General features: G+C 45.3%; 1 protein-coding gene across 1 annotated transcript in view; it reads left to right on the forward strand.

Moving 5' to 3' along the window:
- The first annotated feature begins 7,428 nt into the window (after positions 1–7,428).
- The window catches only part of DHRS7 (dehydrogenase/reductase 7), a 29,989-nt gene continuing 22,242 nt past the window's right edge, over positions 7,429–15,175 (forward strand). The window contains exons 1-2 of the mRNA XM_025207160.1: positions 7,429–7,522; positions 13,771–13,977. Coding sequence (XP_025062945.1) covers positions 7,429–7,522; positions 13,771–13,977 — 301 coding nt within the window. The remainder of the gene's footprint in view (positions 7,523–13,770; positions 13,978–15,175) is intronic.

Genomic DNA, 15,175 nt, shown 5'->3' on the forward strand with positions numbered 1-15,175 from the left:
GTCCAGTAAGGGCAGGAGCAGTGGCAGAGGTCTGGGGGCAGTAGTGGGGAGAATCTGGCAGTGGTGGGGTCTCGCAAGTGCAGGGCAAGCAAGGTCTTCATCTGCACAGCCCTTGCATGTCCATCTCTGCTGGTTGCCATTCAGGGATCCTGAATTCTGCAGCAGCCCTTGCCCCTAAGTTCTGTTAGCTTTGCAGGCTGGATGGCAGGGCTCTTCAGGTCATATTTGGCCTCCAGGCCATATTTGTGACAGCCCTACTGTCCCCATATGTTTGGCAGCCCTACTGGTGCTGCCTGTTCCTTGGTCTCTTCTAGGTGCCTAGGAATAGATGCCTTAATGATCTGTTCTGTGATCTCGCAGGGTACTGAGATCAGACTGACCAGTCTGCAATTGCACTTTTATAAAGATGGGCACTACGTTTGCCCTTTTCTAGTCATCCAGGACCTCACCCATCTCCCTGAACGCTCATAAATGATAGCCAGTGGCTGCATCTACACGAGATGCTGACTGCACAATTGTTACTATGCAGTCATTTAGTACTTGTAGACGCAGGTACTAAATGTCACCAAACAGCTTTTAGGTGATGCTTACTGCAGCGGGTCATTACTACTGCTCAGTAGTGTCGCATCAAACTTTATGCCATGTGACACTACTGAGCCATAGTAATGAGCTACTGTTCAGTCAGTGTCTCATGTAGATACAGCTTGTGGCTCTGAAATTGCCTCAGCTAATCCCTTCAGTATCCTAGGATGCATCTCATCTGGCCCTGCTGACATAAGCAGCCAGTTTCTCTAAGCAACCCTTAACCTGTTCTTCTCTACTCCTAGGCTGCTTATCTCCTCCCTTACCTTTGCTGTCATTTGCATTTCTCATCTGGTAGCTGCTTTATTTGCAAAGACTGAAGGAAAAAAGTCATTTAAATACTTCAGCCTTCTCTACATTACCTGTTACTAGATTGCCCTCTGCATTCAGGATGTGTTCTCCACTTCCTTTCATCTCCCTCTTGCTTCTGACATATTCATAGAATGCTTTATTGTTGCTTTCTATATCTATGGCTAGTTGTATCTCACTTCTTGCCTTGACCCTCCTGACATGTGTTTTGCTCCCTGCGTGCCCCTGCAATACACTGATTTACTTTTTTGTAAGATCCCATTTAGAGTTTTCAGCTTGCTGAAGAGCTCAGTTTAGCCAGGTCAGCTTCCTCCTGCACTGTTTTTTTGCATCAGCATAACTTGCTCTTCCATCTATAATCTGGCCTCCAAGGTACAACCAGTCTCCTGGACCCACTTTTCCCTTTCAGACTTGCCTTCCATGGGATTCAGCCAGCCAGTTCTGCAAGCTTGTTATCTTTTCTGAAGTCCAGCGTCTCTATATTCTGATGCTCTTTCCTTCCCTGAGGATCTTGAACTCTCATTTCATGGTTGCTGTCATCAAAGTTACCTTCCACCTTCATATTTTAGAACCAATTCTTCCCTGTTTCTGTGCAATAAACATGGCTATTGGAGGAAAGAGCCCTCCTGTAGCAAGCAGTGATCGATTATCCTTCAGGTCTTTCAAACTGCTTGAAAAATCCCTATCTATCCTAATATAGGAAGTGCAACACCATTTAAGATGCCCTTGGCACCTGGCAAGATCCAGAAGGCGGGTGCCTGAGTTTTGAATTGCCTAATCCTTTTTGAGAATGAAGTAATGTGCAGTCAAAGTGTGGGGCAAGTAAACGGTGCCATCTGAAGGCTGCAGAGTCATGGAGTGCTTTGACTTGGCTGTCTGCTGAAAGATAGTGACAGGTTTCCTACCAGTCACAGTGGAGGAAATGTAACTTCAACCAAAATCAGTCTGGAAACGGCGGTTCAAATCCTTGTTCCCTCTGTGTGCCTCAGTGGCATATGCAAAAGTGCAGTTCTTGGCACCATGGTTTTGATTTTAGTATTGCCCATGCATTGCTGCTAAGCATGCTCAGTAATTAATGCACTGTTTCCATGCGGCTTCCTAGGTGAATAGGATGACCCAGGTGCACACAGAGGGGTGGCAGGTCCCAGAATTGTACTTGGGCAAAAATCATGGCTGGTGGAAGGAGGAGAAGGTCTCTCCTTGAGCCAGTGGCATACTGGTTAGGGGATTTTCCCAGGGGTGAGAGAGGGCTTATAAGCTTCCCACTGCCCAGAGGAGGTTTGAACCTGCTTCTCAGCCAGGAGTTGGAGCCACTGGGTTATGAACAGGCAGTGTCAGCCTTGTCTCCAGCCCTTCCCTTGAAGCTGACCCACTGGGCAGCCCAGAGAGGAAGATATGCGGGGTCAGGAGGAAGTGAATTGGTGTTGCCCTAGAAGGGAAGAAGATGGGATCTGGGCCTCTGTTCCTTCTGGGACAGGAAATTTCCCAGTGCATATTAAATATAACATGCAGTGAGCTGGCTTCAAGGAGAGGGCTGGGCAGTGCCTGGCACAGGCCGTGGCTAGGGCACTCTGGGAAGCAGGAGATGCAGGTTGAAATCCCGTCTGGGTGAGGTAAGCCCAGAACCCAGGTCACCCGCTCCTTGGGCCAGTCCCTCACCACAGGGCTGAAAGGTGGGAGGACTCTTTGTTCCCTTCCCCTAGTTGGCAGGTGCATGTGGAGGGTGGAGTCTCTTTTGCCACAGGATGAAATAGGCTCCCAATGGCGTCGGTGCCAAAAACTGCAGTTCAGCAGCTACCTAAGTTTTTTGGCTACATTTTGCAAAATGGGATTTAGCCCAGCGTGTCCAGAAGAACTCCCAAGCTCCTAAGTTACCAGGAAAGCAGGTTTGTCAGAGGCCCCATGTCACAGTAAATATGTTGGTTGGGGCTAACTCAGGGTGTTTCCTACTGTTTTCCCTTGCCTGCTTGGGGTTAACTTCAGCCAGCTGTTTTTCATTCCACTGCTGGATTTTTGTGTGGCTGTCCCACCTCTGAGCCAGCAATTTGTTGGTTTGTTGTGTTTTTTTGTCCAAGTGGAGAATGAAGCTTTCTGCTGTCTATGCATCAGTATAGGAGACCTTGCTTTATCATCTATGGGGCCAGTAGCACTTGCCATAAAGGTTCTCTAATGCATCTCATTAAGCCACAGTGTAAAATGCTAGGCACTGCATAACTTGAAATGCAGGCTGACATTTTTCCATGCTTAGTGTCTCCCTCGGGCTGGCTTCTTTCTTTTTCCCTCCCCTGCTCTGGAAAATATTTGGCTTTAAACTGCTACATTCCTACTAGAGAAGAAAATATATGCTTTGCTCATGTCAGAACTAAGAAAACTTTTGATGCCTTTTTCTGTGGAGCAACTCTGCTGACCCCATACTTTGGAGGAGAAGCTCGGTATGTAGCAATGGGTGTGACGGCCTGTGTCCTGTTCAAACTTGGCTAATAGTTTGAAAAGTTGCAGTGTGCACATGCGCAGGAAGGATTTCTTAGTCTAGCAGCCAAAAATATGTGAAGATCCCACCCTTGCTAAACAGCTGCAGCTGTAGCTGTGGGCTGCTGGCTGGAACGCTGGGCACCAGACCTGACCTGTGCTCCTACTGATACTTCCCCCACACCCCTAGCCAGCCAGCCTCTTCCACAGAGGGGAAGGAAAATGTATGAAGAAACTAGAGCTGGACCTGCTGGGGTGGGGAGGGAAGCTGGAACTAGGAGTTGTGCTGGTGGGGGAAGAGGGGACAAAGAGCAGGGGTGGGGGTGGGTTTGGGACTAGAGACCAGAGGTTTCTTATAGCGGGAACTGGATAAAGAGCTAAGCAAGGGAACTGAAATTAGCTGAAAGAAAAAAATGGGAAGGGGTGAAAAGTTTGACATGGGGCAAGGAACTGGAGGTGAGGATGTGGGAGGCTGCATCATGTGGGGAAAGGGATAGAAGAGTGTGTGCCCATTAGTAACCATTCCAGATGTGGAAAGAACCCAGGAGTTGGGCCTCACCATTTGCCTGCTCTCAGTAATGACTTATTAAAACCACTGGCAGAGTCTCTGCTCTTCTTTCCAGTGCTGGCCCACATGTCAGATGACAAGCTATTATTGCTTCAGGCTCTTCTGTTGGCCCAAGTGGTAGGGTGTGTGTGGTGCATCTAACAGTATGTGATTATGCAGCTAAAGGTTATCATCCTGCACACATACAAGTAGCTGACTTAATTGTGGCATTTCCTGATTTTGAAGCATTTGATTTGGTATCTTAGTAGTGTTCTCCTAATGCAGAGTGTTTTTGGAGCTGCTTTTCTTGTATGCAAGATGGCATGGAGCCCCTAATGAGCGGTCTCTGAGCAGAGAAGGTGTCCTTATTTCCTGAATGCAGTCACAAATGAATCTCCTACAACTCGGGTGTTTTTTTTGTTTTGTAACTTCTGTTATGACATCAGAGCAGAATAATGGCACGGTGTGGCCAATAAGATCAATATCCAGTCAGATGTAGGAACAGATAGTCTTCTCCTGGTAATAGATAAGGTATAATGGAGTGCCATCAGTATAAAAATGGTACTCCATTCTGTGGCCTAGTGATAAATGTGTGCCCCCCCAGGATCTGGGCACTTGAGGCTGTAACTGGAGATAAACCAAGTTGTGTACGTGTACACACACACACACACACACACACACACACACACACACACACACACACACACACACACACACACACACACACACACACACGTTCAGAAAATGGAGGTTGGCTGCCAAGCTGGGTTGGGTGGCTTACTCAGTATGGACCATCTTATTGAATCCTCCAGGGTAGGTGGGAGGTTTCCCTTGTCAGAAGTTGTTCCGCTTAATGCCATGAAAGGTATGGGCCTGCGTTGTTGTGCATTGGGGCTCAGATCTTAGTACTTCAAGGGTGTCTTTCCTGGATTTTCTAAGTTTCTGTCCTGTAGCTTTGTTTGTTGAGGGGGATGAGGTAGAACACCCTAAGTAGCTTCACACTGAAAAGAACTGTTGAAAGAACAATAACGTAGCACAGTTATTTGGTGAGACTCTAAGAAACGTGCAGTCCTCTCTTGCCGTCTGCATATGAGCTGTAATTAGGGGTGACCATACATTCCTCTTTGCCCAGAATGGTCCCGGATTTCGAAGGCCAGTCCTGGCCAGATGTTGATACTTTTTTTTTTTTTTAATGAATCCTGGAATTGCAGAGGCCTGGGGCACAGTCTGGCAAGGAGGTAGAGCAGCATGGTGCACTAGGCAGCTCTGCCTCCCTGCCAGACCGCACCTGCGCCCCTGCCAACTGGCCTCTGTCACTGCCTGCAGCAGCACCACTGACTTTGGGGAGCCGGGGGGGAAAGGGGGCAGTGTCCCAGATATCCCCAACTTCTTCCTAGTCACCCTAGCTGTAACAGAATTCACTTATGCTGCAATTCTAACATGATGCCACATCTTATTTTAAAGACTAATAATAGCCTGGATTAATATTGGATTTATTTTGCCTCTTATCTCCGTATTGGGGCTTTGGTGCGAAGTACTTGGAAGGTGGATTTAAAAATCATATTTAAGGAAGAGGGCTTGATGCATATTTTGATCTTGCCTAACTTCTGATTCTTCTGCAGACCTTGGCAGGGTAGGATTATCTTCATCTACTTGCAAAGGAAGGAAATGCTCCCCTCCTCCAGCTTGGTTAAAGAGTCGGAGACCACATCTTCACAGGCAACTCATCTCTGGGTGGGGGTTCATTTGGTGGGGGACAACTACTGTTTGTTAACTGCATTGTTGAAAAAAATCTTAGTGGAGATGAACCTTGTCTACCTTAGTGGAGATGAGGCACTTCTGCTTTACTTCTGAGGCCAAGTATGGGAAGACAGTATAGAGCAGACTGCACAGAGGTGTCTTGCAGTAAATGCTGCAAAAATTTGTCTCCATTTAGAGCTTTATAGGAAATAACTGATTTTTCATGACCGTTTGCTGGCTGTACAACCCAATAGAAACCAGGAAAAACCCTTGCCACTAAAGTCTAAACCTAACACCACCTCCTTTTTTTTTTTTTTTTTTTTTTGTTTTTTTTTTCTTCAACTTCCCAAAAATTCAAGTCCTTTTAAGCTGGACAGATTCCTCTGATATGCCTGGCTTATCGGAGGCAAACACTCCTTGCAAGTGTATTTACTCAGTTCTTGCTGGCTACCATAGCAGGCAACCCACCCAGTCCACAGTGACTTGTGTGAAGGCCATCTGTCTCATGTTGTTCCACCATCCCAGTTAAATTGGTTTAATGAAGCTTTTCAGTGAATATTAAAGGACATCCATTCTGTGGTGGATTTCCATGTCTATAGTGGCAAGATGCATGTTTTTTTTTCCCTGATATTGATCCTTCTTTATGAAAACTTCTGCTATTTTATGGAAGATCAGCTATTAGCAGATAATAGAGCTTCTGTCATAATTTAAAATGGACAGGCCCTTTAAACAATAAAATAATCAGTGCTCCTTACCAAAGGCTTTTTGAATGGTTAAACTGCCTCTTCTTTTGGACATGCTGCTTCCAATCAGCTAGGTTTAACTTGTGTACTGTGAATCGGATGGTCAGCTGCTGTTAATCAGAACAGCTCCAGGGAAACCAATACTAGTTGAGGTTGTCTTGACGTTGGGAAGGAAAAGAATTTCAGTGTTTACCAAACTCCTGCAGTGTCAGACTAGAGAGTGTGTATAAGCCTCATGTTTCGGGATGTTTTGAGTGAAAGCAAGTGCCGTGAATAAAGTTCTGGTCTTTAATCTGTGTAAAGCACAGTGCAGCTATAAACAAGGGCGGAAACCATACTTGAAGTGTTTTGGGTTTTAACGTTCTTATCTATACTATCCAGTGTTGAATGTAAACGGAGGGTGGAAGTTGAGTTAAACATTTTACAGTCCTAATAATTTTGGGAGAGTTTGTTCCATCGATGCAGTTCGTACACAAACCCATGTCAGACCACCTTGTTTGGTTTTGCATGTTGTGTTCAGGATGGCCTTTATCAGGCTTTTGTCAGATAAGATGGTTGGAGTCTTGGGAAACAGCAAATCCTTATCCCTGCTACACAAAATCGTATGCGAGGGAGCAATGAGAAGAGGTCCTAGATTTCAACTGGGGAATTATGTCAGTAAGACTTGCTGAAGTCTTATTGGGAATATGATTCCACTGTTTGAAAGGCTACTTCGTTAAGAGATTGAAGGTCTTCCAAAAGGGTTACACATTCAATTTTTCTCTGTACAGGAAGCTGTGGCAAGAAGTGCTTCCTAAACTGTAAATAAGGATTACATGTGAAATCTGTAACTAAAAATGGCATTTGAGTTGCCTCCTGTGACTCCCTTGCAACGTATTAAGAGGCAGGAGAGTACAGGCTCAATGCTGAATCCTAAGGCAGTGTCCATTCCTTGTTGCCAGCCAAATGACCCCAAAAGACCATGAAGAAGGTATCTTTCTAATGACCTTTCTTGGACAGGAACTGCAATGCAATATATTATAATGCAGTGATATAGACATGGTATATAGTATCAGTACAAAAGAACTGATGCATCTGGGACTGGATTTTATCAGAAGTAGAACCTACCTGTATCTGTCATCCTTTCTCCAAGGTACGGTAACCTCTATAACCACAGCAGCATTGGGCACCTATACATTCAGGCTGTGTGACGCTTCGGTCCTCTGATTCAATTTGGTAGCTGAATCTCTGAATCAAATTGGAGGACCCTTTTAATCTCTCTGAATCGATTCAGACATAGAAACAGCTTTAAATGTGTGTGTTTGTTTGTTTTTGTGTTTGTTTGTTTTTTTTCTACATACCTCTAGGTATCAGGGGCTCGTGAGTGCTGTGATGCTGGGGCACATTAAGTGTCCCACAGAAGCTTTGGGGGGTTTCTCAGCGCACTGGGCAGCAGACCCAGAAGCACTTCCAGTCCACTTCTGGGTCTGCCATGGAGCGCACAGGGGACCCCCCCCGGCCTGGATGGGTGACTGATGCCTCCTGGGTCCGGGGGGGCATGCAGGATCCCCCTGCAACAGATTTTTTTTTTTTTTTTTTTTTTTTTTTAAAGCAGGGGGGGCCCAGCGCACTCCCTGGCAGACCCGGAAGTATACCATCAAGCACGTAGAGGGGGGCCCCCCTGCACTCCTCTGGGATGCTGTATGCACCCCAGCATTCATGAGCTGCGCTGGTACCTCCAAGGTGTATAGTAAAAACATTTAAAGCTGTGTCTGTCTGAATTGGCAATTCTCAGAATCGGCATCGAATTTTCAGATCCCGATTTGGCCAAATCAAATCGGGGACAGTGATCCAAATCAACAAATTGAATCACTGTCCCTGATGTGGGCCGAATCCAAATCAAATAGGGCCCGCTTTGCACATCCGTACTATTCATGTGTCTGAAGCCTGCTCTGACTAGCAGACTTGATTAACTGAGTCAGCTGGAGCATGCTAATTGGGACACTCCAGCAGCCTTGGCATCGTGTATTCAGCATCCCCACACTTCAAAGAGGTGGCAGGGGTGCTTTAATTGAAGCTTGTTGAACAAGCTTTAGTTAAGCACCCCTGCCACCACTTTGAGGCATGGGACACTGAGTACAGGAGATGCTGCAGGCACTTTTAATTAGAGTGGCTCTCAAGAGCTGCTCTAATTAGAATGCCCGCCCCCCCCCAGCACATTTTAAATGCGCCCGTTGATTCCCATGAGAGTAGCTGTGATAGAAAGTACAACTCTTTGCCAAGAACCTGGCCCCATACACACAAAGAAGAGTTACAGTGACTGTAATAACCTCATGAACTACAGTAAACGGAGGGATCAGCAGGGTAATAACAATGGAACAGTTCATATGTAAGATGACCCTTTACCCCTTTGCACCTGACAGCAGACTGTCTGTTCCACTACTGGCAGATGGGAGGAACTTCACCCCTTTGGGACATCTTTCAATAACAGATTTTTTCCTCCCCCTTGTATCTCCTTTCCCTTTCATGAAGCAAAATAAAATTTCCAAGGATGCTGCAGCACTAGCACTGCCATACCAGGTGATGCAGTCCCATGTGCCTCTGTTCTTAGGATGTGTGTGTAGAGCTGAGAGAGGAAGTGGCTGTGGCAGGAGCTAGTAAATTTGGCTCTGGGTGCTTTCCTGATCCAGCCCCACACCTGCCTGGAGAGATGCGCGGTGGAGAACCACTGCTTTGCAGACTGATCTCCAGAGTACTGCGCTGCTGCCACTATGGCTAGGTAGAGCTGTCCTGTGACCTCTGTTTCCAGGAAATGGGTGCAGGACCAGATGGGGAAAACATCTACCCTATTTGGATGCAGTTGCAATGCTGCAAGCACTTAATAAATGTTAGGATCTTATTGGACACTGGCACTTTTACCACCGTGTCACCTAGACTGGCTTAGTCCTGCACTACTGCTCTGATCTTGGCTCTGAGAAGGAGAAGGTCAACTAAGGTGTCCAGATAATTCAAGTGGATGAGCAAACGCCTCTCACTTCTCACCTTGCAAGAAGGGATTTTTCTTTTCTAACGCTCCAAACAAATTGAAGGCTACTCCAAGAAATCCTTCTATCAGAACTCTGTCCAGGCTGACCTGGACAGGTTGGATCAATGGGCGGAGAGAAATAGGATGCAGTTTAATAAAGGATAAATGTCAGGTTCCACCTGGGAAGGAGGAACCCCCAGCACACCTATAGGTTGGGGAGTGTCCTTCTCAGCAGCTCGGAGGCAGAGAGGGATCTTGGAGTCATAATTGACTCCAAGATAAACATGAGCCGGCAGTGCAACGAGGCCATCAACAAGGCCAATTGCACCTTGTTGTGTATTAGCAGGTGCATGACTAATAGATCAAAAGAGGTGATGCTCCCCCTCTATGCGGCACTGGTCAGGCCGCAGTTGGAGTACTATGTCCAGTTTTGGGCACCGCACTTCAAGAGGGACACGGGGAATCTGGAGAGGGTGCAAAGGAGGGCCGCTCACATGATTAGTGGCCTTCGTGATAGACCCTACGGGGGGAGGTTGAGAGAGCTGAATCTCTTCAGCCTTCACAAGAGACAGCTGAGGGGAGATCTTGTGGCCGCCTATAAATTTATTAGAGGAAGTCAACGGGGAATAGGGGAAGCACTGTTTACTAAGGCGCCCCAGGGAGTGACTAGGAATAACGGGTGTAAACTAGTTGAGAGTGGATTTAGGTTAGATATTAGGAAGAAATTTTTCACAGTAAGGGTGGCCAGGATCTGGAATGGGCTTCCAAGAGAGGTGGTGCTATCACCTAGCTTGGAGGTCTTCAAGAGGAGGCTAGATAGTCACCTGGCTGGGGTCATCTGACCTCGGTCCTCTTTCCTGCCAGGGGCAGGGGGTCGGACACGATGATCCATTGTGGTCCCTTCCGACTACAATCTATGACTAAGTGCTAGGCTGACTTTTGCTTGTTGATGTAGACCTGCATGGTACTCAGGAGAAGTAGATTAGGAAATGGTACAAACCTAGGATAAATCAAATTCGCTTTTCCCTACTTCCACAGAAGATCTGTTAACACACAGGCCAGGAGCACCATTATTAAAGCACCTCTGAGGAACCATTGCAGATAGTACAGGGTTTAGTATAAGGGGAACCAAGCAAGAGTTGTGACAACCTGTGTTTCAGCCCAAATGAATTGTTTTCCTGAACAAGCATTGCTCTTTTAAAAATGGTTTAATTTACTATAATAAGCATGGGAGAAGAGTAGAATGGTATAACTGTTTTAATAGCAAAGGTACTATATGGGAAGAGATGAGGCTAAAAGAGATCCTATTTGAAGTAATGATGGTAGATAGATAGATAGATAGATATAATATCCTTCTTGTAGATTTTTAAACTACCCAAAAGAATTGGGGAAGCAGGGCCTAGGGACATCTCTTAAATTATTTAAAAATTCTACAAAGGATATCAAGGGTATTCTCACTTTTTAAATGTATAGCTTTTAACATCATGTGTTTTTTATGCAACTACTTTATTTTAAAAGACTCTTGGCTTTTATTCCTGCTACATTCTGTGAAACGAAAGGGGAAAAGGTGAAAAGGCACACTAAGTACACTGTAAGCCAGTGGCCCCACATTTCGGGGAAGTTTTGGAGGGGTGCCTGGAGTCTAAAAAGTTTGAGAATCACTGCTTTAGACTAACTGGTGCTAGGAGGCTGAGCTGTCATAGGTGATTGCCTACTTACTTAGCATTTGTTGCTTATGAAAAAATATGCCTCTGAACCAGTTAGTCTCTAAGGTGCCACCCTGCCTTGCCTTCTGCCTGGCTTCAGACTAATATGGCTAACTGCCTTTTTCAAGCACTTCGTCATAGCCAGCTGTCCTGTATTATGCTGTTTAAGCTCTCTTGCTGCAGGGTTATACCACAATAGTTAATGGTTAACACCATTATGATTTGTAACTCGGTGGGTTTGTTTTTTTCATCTTAAATGCTGCTTAAAAATTAACCATCAAAAGCTTTTCTGAGTAAGAACACTTGTACTAAAGCAAATGAGGTGTTGCATACCTGATCTGCAGCGCTTTTTAGTCCGAGTTCTTTATAGAAAGCAAAACCCAGTAGATCGAAGTACTTGGTGTCAGTACAATACCTCAGTATTGGCAGAATATTGCCTGGCCTTGGCCGGCTTTCGTTGTGGAAGGCATGCCTCCTGAACAGCCCCCACAAATGCATTTTAAGTAGCTTTGAGATGAGAGCTATGATTGGTAGGACAGAAACCGGATTAGTTTTCAGTAGCAAGAAGGTGGAAAACAGAAGTGCATCCATGTTGGGAAGACAAATGTAATGTCCTTTCCCCTTCAAATTAGTGTTAATTAGATTTTTAAAAAGTGGTGTGCTGTCGAATGAACTGTATGCCCCTTATAGCTAATAAAGGGAGTTTTGAGTTGGGGCATATTGGGATTACATATTGTAAAGAACATTATGGTGCAGTCTCTAGATTTTATAAGTAGGAACGAGCAGTGGTGAAGGTGTTTTGCTACAGCTCCAGGAGCATTCACTGAAACTCTGCTTTGCCTTCCTGCCAAAAGCTGTCCCCAGTCAACCCAGCTGTAAGCAAGGACCTGGTCACTTGGGCTGGGACACTGCTGGGGCTGGATGTGGTACTAGTCAACCCTCCTTTGTGTGCTACTGGCTACAGAAACTAGCATGCCTTGGCCATCCATGCTGGCTCTGTGGGGCCCCTAATCGCCCATCTACACATTGCTGTACAGGGACATGGCTATAGCACTGTGCTTTAGTACGTCCTTTTGGAAGTACCAAAGTAGGGTGCAGTACAGGTGATTTACTGTGCTGTGTGTGGTTAGTTTTCACTGCTATGTTGTCATAGTGCCACTCTATACCGGGGGAATGCACTGCTGTGGCAACATAGCTGATGATCATGTTTAGGCCCACGTGATCACTATATCACTGTAGTGTGCTGTACAGCAATGTAGTACAACGCTACAGCAATGTGTAGTCACCTCCTAAGTATAGGAAGACTTTCAATCAGTGTGTGCAAAAGGGCAACATTTTTAAGGTTGTGTGTACATCATATTTTGAGCACTTCTCTCTCTAACCTGAACATAGGGCTGTAATTTGAAAAAAGACTATTGCAAAGTTTCTGGTGGGGGTTGGTAATTTTAAAGCTTGCTCATTTTTGTGCAGTAAATTAACTGTGAGCAGACTGGGGAGCTTCAGTGGATTTGAACAGATGCAACTCAAACCCAATGAACAAACCTGACTGACGGTGCAACCCAGCTCATGGGTCTAGTTCTGCTGCATTGACCCTCCAGACAAGAATTGTTTTGGTGTTTTCAGACTATCCCTTTCCAGAATGGGATAGCACTTCTGTTTCAAACAAGCCCCTGTTAGTGAAACGGAGACAACTTGACTCGAGTCTTGACCTGCGTAATATCTGTGTGGCTAAAAACTATTGCAGTGTGCTGTTCAGTGCCTGCTTGTAGAGATGCCAGGGAGTGTCTGTCAGGTCGTGAGTGGTGGAGTCCTGTATCCACTAACACCAAACAGTTGCTAACAGCACATGACCGATGTGAATCGGTGTCTAATGTGCTGCTGGAAGGCACATAGATGCTGTGGGGACCAGACTGGTATAAGAACTTCCCGGGGCCAGGAGGCTGCTGGCCAGCTCACTCCCAGTGGGTTTTTCTATGACTTGTGAAAATCCCATTCATTCAGCAGCATCTCTGGATGCCAGAATACTTCTAAAAACTTGGCCTTGAAGACAATCCTGGTGCTCCTTTATGTGACCTAGTAAAACTCCTTTCATTGACTTCAATAGCTGAGGGGTAAGCAACTGAATAGTGCAGGGCTCCTGGCTGCATCAGATTCAGACCAAGGAATGTAAACTCCCCCCCTGCCTGTACTGAGTAGCCTCCTTTGGCCACAGGTAAACTCCCACCCTGCCTGTACTGAGTAGCCTCCTTTGGCCAAGTTTTTTGTCTTTATAGATATGAAGAGACAATCCAGGATTAGGAAGAAATTATTAGCCAGAAGTGTCCAGCTAGGCTTTTTTTCAGTTCTGTGCTGTCACTTGTAGAACCCGCCTTTTGATGTTTCCAAGAGTGTTTTGCTGCTTGCTTTTAAGTTCACTCTTGTCCTTGGAAGCCCTTCATGAATAGACCTGCCCGAAACAGGTTCCTAGAGGCAAGTTTATTGGGTACAAAAAATTGACATTTAGCCCCAGTGGCCTTTGAATGTCCTGTTCAGGCTATAAAGAAAACAGGATAAATGTCACAGCTGCTTTGGACAAAACCCCCCTTTTTTTTCCCCCTCCACTATAACAGTTACAGAAACAATTTAATGGATTTATCCTAAATCTCAAATGTTGTTCTTGCAAATGTCTAGCCCCTGAATTTATTCTGTTGTGGGTTTGTTTTTGTTTTTTTAATTTTTTGACAGAGAAGGAACTGCCTGGCAAGGTTGTCTGGGTGACCGGAGCCTCAAGTGGAATCGGAGAGGAGTTGGCCTACCAGCTAGCAAAGATAGGAGCTCTGTTGGCTTTGTCCGCAAGAAGACAGGATGAACTGGAAAGGGTGAAGAAGAGATGTCTGGGTATGTATTCTTTATACTCCTGATCTTTGCGATTTCTGCCGTGGTAGGGTTGCCATACCAAGGTCAATACTTGCATCAGGAATACATTCCATAATCAAATTGGAAGCGTTTTTTCTGTATTGATCTCAGCAGTATTCCTGCTCTGGACTCTGTGATCTTTTGAAGTCCTTTCCAGCCCTTAATTTCGAAGATTTCAATGTTACAACTTGGTATCTGGTCTCTAACTTATGTATTCAGAAGCTTCTTCTGAAGGAGGCAATGTTACCATAGCAGTAAATTTAGGCACACAGTAAGAATCAAATCTATAACCGTTGTACAATTAGCTTTTGGGTACTTCAACACTACCAGGTATGATCGGGAACTAGTTGTGTAAGTATTGGTTCCAAAACGACTGAATATTTGACACATCTTACCAGGCATCCTTCTAGCCAGGTCTCTACATCTGAGACATTGACCAGTATGAGGAAAAAAACAGACGGGATTGGGAGAGAGAAGTTGGAGAGGCCTTTTGAAGAAAATATAGCAATCGGGCCTGATTATCTCCCCCACTCCATTCTGGCTCCTACAAGTGGTACATATGAGGAGTCTGTTCTCCCATCCTGCTCTGTGCAGCTTCTACTTCATGGCCTTTCTAGGGCCAAAAATAATTGGTTAGATCTTGCTAGAGGAGCAGCAAAATGAAATGGATTAGATCCTTATGCAACTGCAATGTTACCTGTAGTGTTGTGCGCAGCAGGTAAGCTTTGGCATTGCTGTCAAGAATGCCAACTTGTCATTTCTGGGGAGGAAAAAAAATGTTCAGGATGAGCTGTCTTTAGGTTAATGGAGCCACATGACTCTTGGGTGTCTTAGCCAAATTACAGCAAAATCAGTCTCGAATGATTTTGAAGATTTCCTGTTTGTGATTAGGCAGCGAGTTTGCTCTTCTCAGCTAGCAACTGGACATAATCGTGCCTTGACGGCAGTTAATGTTTGACTGATCACTTTCTTTAATCAGATACCATTTAATAATCTGATCAAAATCAGTTAATTGATGCAGATCTGTGGAAGCAAATCTTAAATAGGCCTTTACATGTATTATGTGTAGTTTAGTTGCAAATGTTCTTCCTTGTTTGTCTGTTTGTATGGTTTTTTTTTCTTTTGTCCCCCTTGTACCTACCAAGGTCATCTAACCCTTTATTTTTTCCTGCCACTTCTC

The sequence above is a fragment of the Alligator sinensis genome, unplaced genomic scaffold (genome assembly GCF_000455745.1).
Source record: "Alligator sinensis unplaced genomic scaffold, ASM45574v1 scaffold708_1, whole genome shotgun sequence".
Lineage (NCBI taxonomy): Eukaryota > Metazoa > Chordata > Crocodylia > Alligatoridae > Alligator > Alligator sinensis.